This window comes from Helianthus annuus, chromosome 4, assembly GCF_002127325.2.
Source record: "Helianthus annuus cultivar XRQ/B chromosome 4, HanXRQr2.0-SUNRISE, whole genome shotgun sequence".
Classification (NCBI taxonomy): Eukaryota; Viridiplantae; Streptophyta; class Magnoliopsida; order Asterales; family Asteraceae; genus Helianthus; species Helianthus annuus.
In genome coordinates this window covers 4,861,363-4,862,793 of record NC_035436.2, presented here as the reverse complement: position 1 = coordinate 4,862,793, position 1,431 = coordinate 4,861,363, and the positions used below count along the sequence as shown (strand labels likewise).

Genomic DNA, 1,431 nt, shown 5'->3' with positions numbered 1-1,431 from the left:
TACAAAAAGTTGAACAACCACTAGCAAGCCACAAAGAATACATGTAAACTTGACATACATTAAAGTAAAGTGTAACATAACGTACAATTTGACATAAAATAACATTACATAATATAATATAACATAACATAACATAACAAATTGTAATATATTTACAATCATTTACACTCTCTAGTTCAACAATCACTTGCCCCAATTTCAGGCTTATAGTGTTAACTAATTTAGACACTTTAAGAATTTACTATTAAATTTAAAGACGTTTGCTTTAACTTTAAACACATTTAGTTTCCTTTTAACATTAGCTACCTTTACATGTCATAGATATTTAGAAGTAGGCTTGCATACCAAACCCTGTGTTTGAATTACCATGTGCCCCAAAAACAATTGAAAAAACCCTTTATTTCCCAACAAGTTTCTCCCTTTAAATACCCCCTATACCACTTCCTTTCAACTACAATGAAACATAAAACACCATTCTCTCTCTCTATATCTCTCTCTAAAGTCTAAACATAAAATACCATACTCTCTCTCTTTAAACACTCAAAACAAAACTAGAGAGAGAATGGAGCAAAACCCTCAAATCCTTGCCAAAAAAGCATGGAGCATGCTACGTATCATGTTCTTCATGCTTAAAAAATCCATTTCCAAAACAAGATTCTTTGCCGATCTTAACATGATGATGAAACGTGGCAAGATCGCCGGAAAATCCCTACACAACCTTCTCTTCCACCACCACCACCACTGGGCTGCCACCACCTTCCACCCCCACCCCCACCACTTACCCTACCCCACCCCACCAACAAGTGATGATGAGTTCAGCTGCACCACCACCCCTCAACACCAAAACCATGTTAATAATAATAATAATATAACTATTGATCATGTTAAGACGTTGAAGATGCTGACACGTGTCGCCGCCTCCCCCGGGTACCGAAAGAGTCCGGTGGTTAAGCAGCTGAGGATAACGGACTCGCCGTTTCCGTTAACTAACGGTGACGATGGTGGTCAGGTGGATGAAGATGCTGAGAAGTTCATATTGAGGTTCTATAATGGTTTGAAGTTGGAAAGTTAAAAAAAAGTGTTTAAAGTAAAATTAGGTTATTCTTCATGGGGTTGGGCCTAAAAGACTATTTCAAGATTTTATTTCTTGTTTTAGGTATATATACGTCCCTAAAATGTTTCTCTTTTTGATTGAATTATATGGAAATAAATTGTCGAATTATATGTTTCTCTATTTGTCTTTTGTTATATATTTTTTATTTTAGTTTGGTGTTGTTTGGAGTTCAAATTATAAGTATTATACTTATTGATTGGTAGTCATGTTTACTTTTACTTTTTCATAGCTTATAATTTACTCAGGAACCTTTACCCCACCTCTCATTATCTGTTTATTCTGTCATGAAAAGGTGTTTATTAGTTGTCCGAAATATA

The 1,431-nt window shown here is 34.9% G+C and overlaps 1 protein-coding gene across 1 annotated transcript; it reads left to right on the top strand.

Annotated features, from left to right (window-relative positions):
* The first annotated feature begins 562 nt into the window (after window positions 1–562).
* On the top strand, window positions 563–1,072 carry LOC118491407. Its single transcript, XM_035989177.1, has one exon. It carries the CDS (start codon window positions 563–565, stop codon window positions 1,070–1,072), a length of 510 nt encoding a protein of 169 aa, XP_035845070.1.
* Window positions 1,073–1,431: the final 359 nt, after the last annotated feature.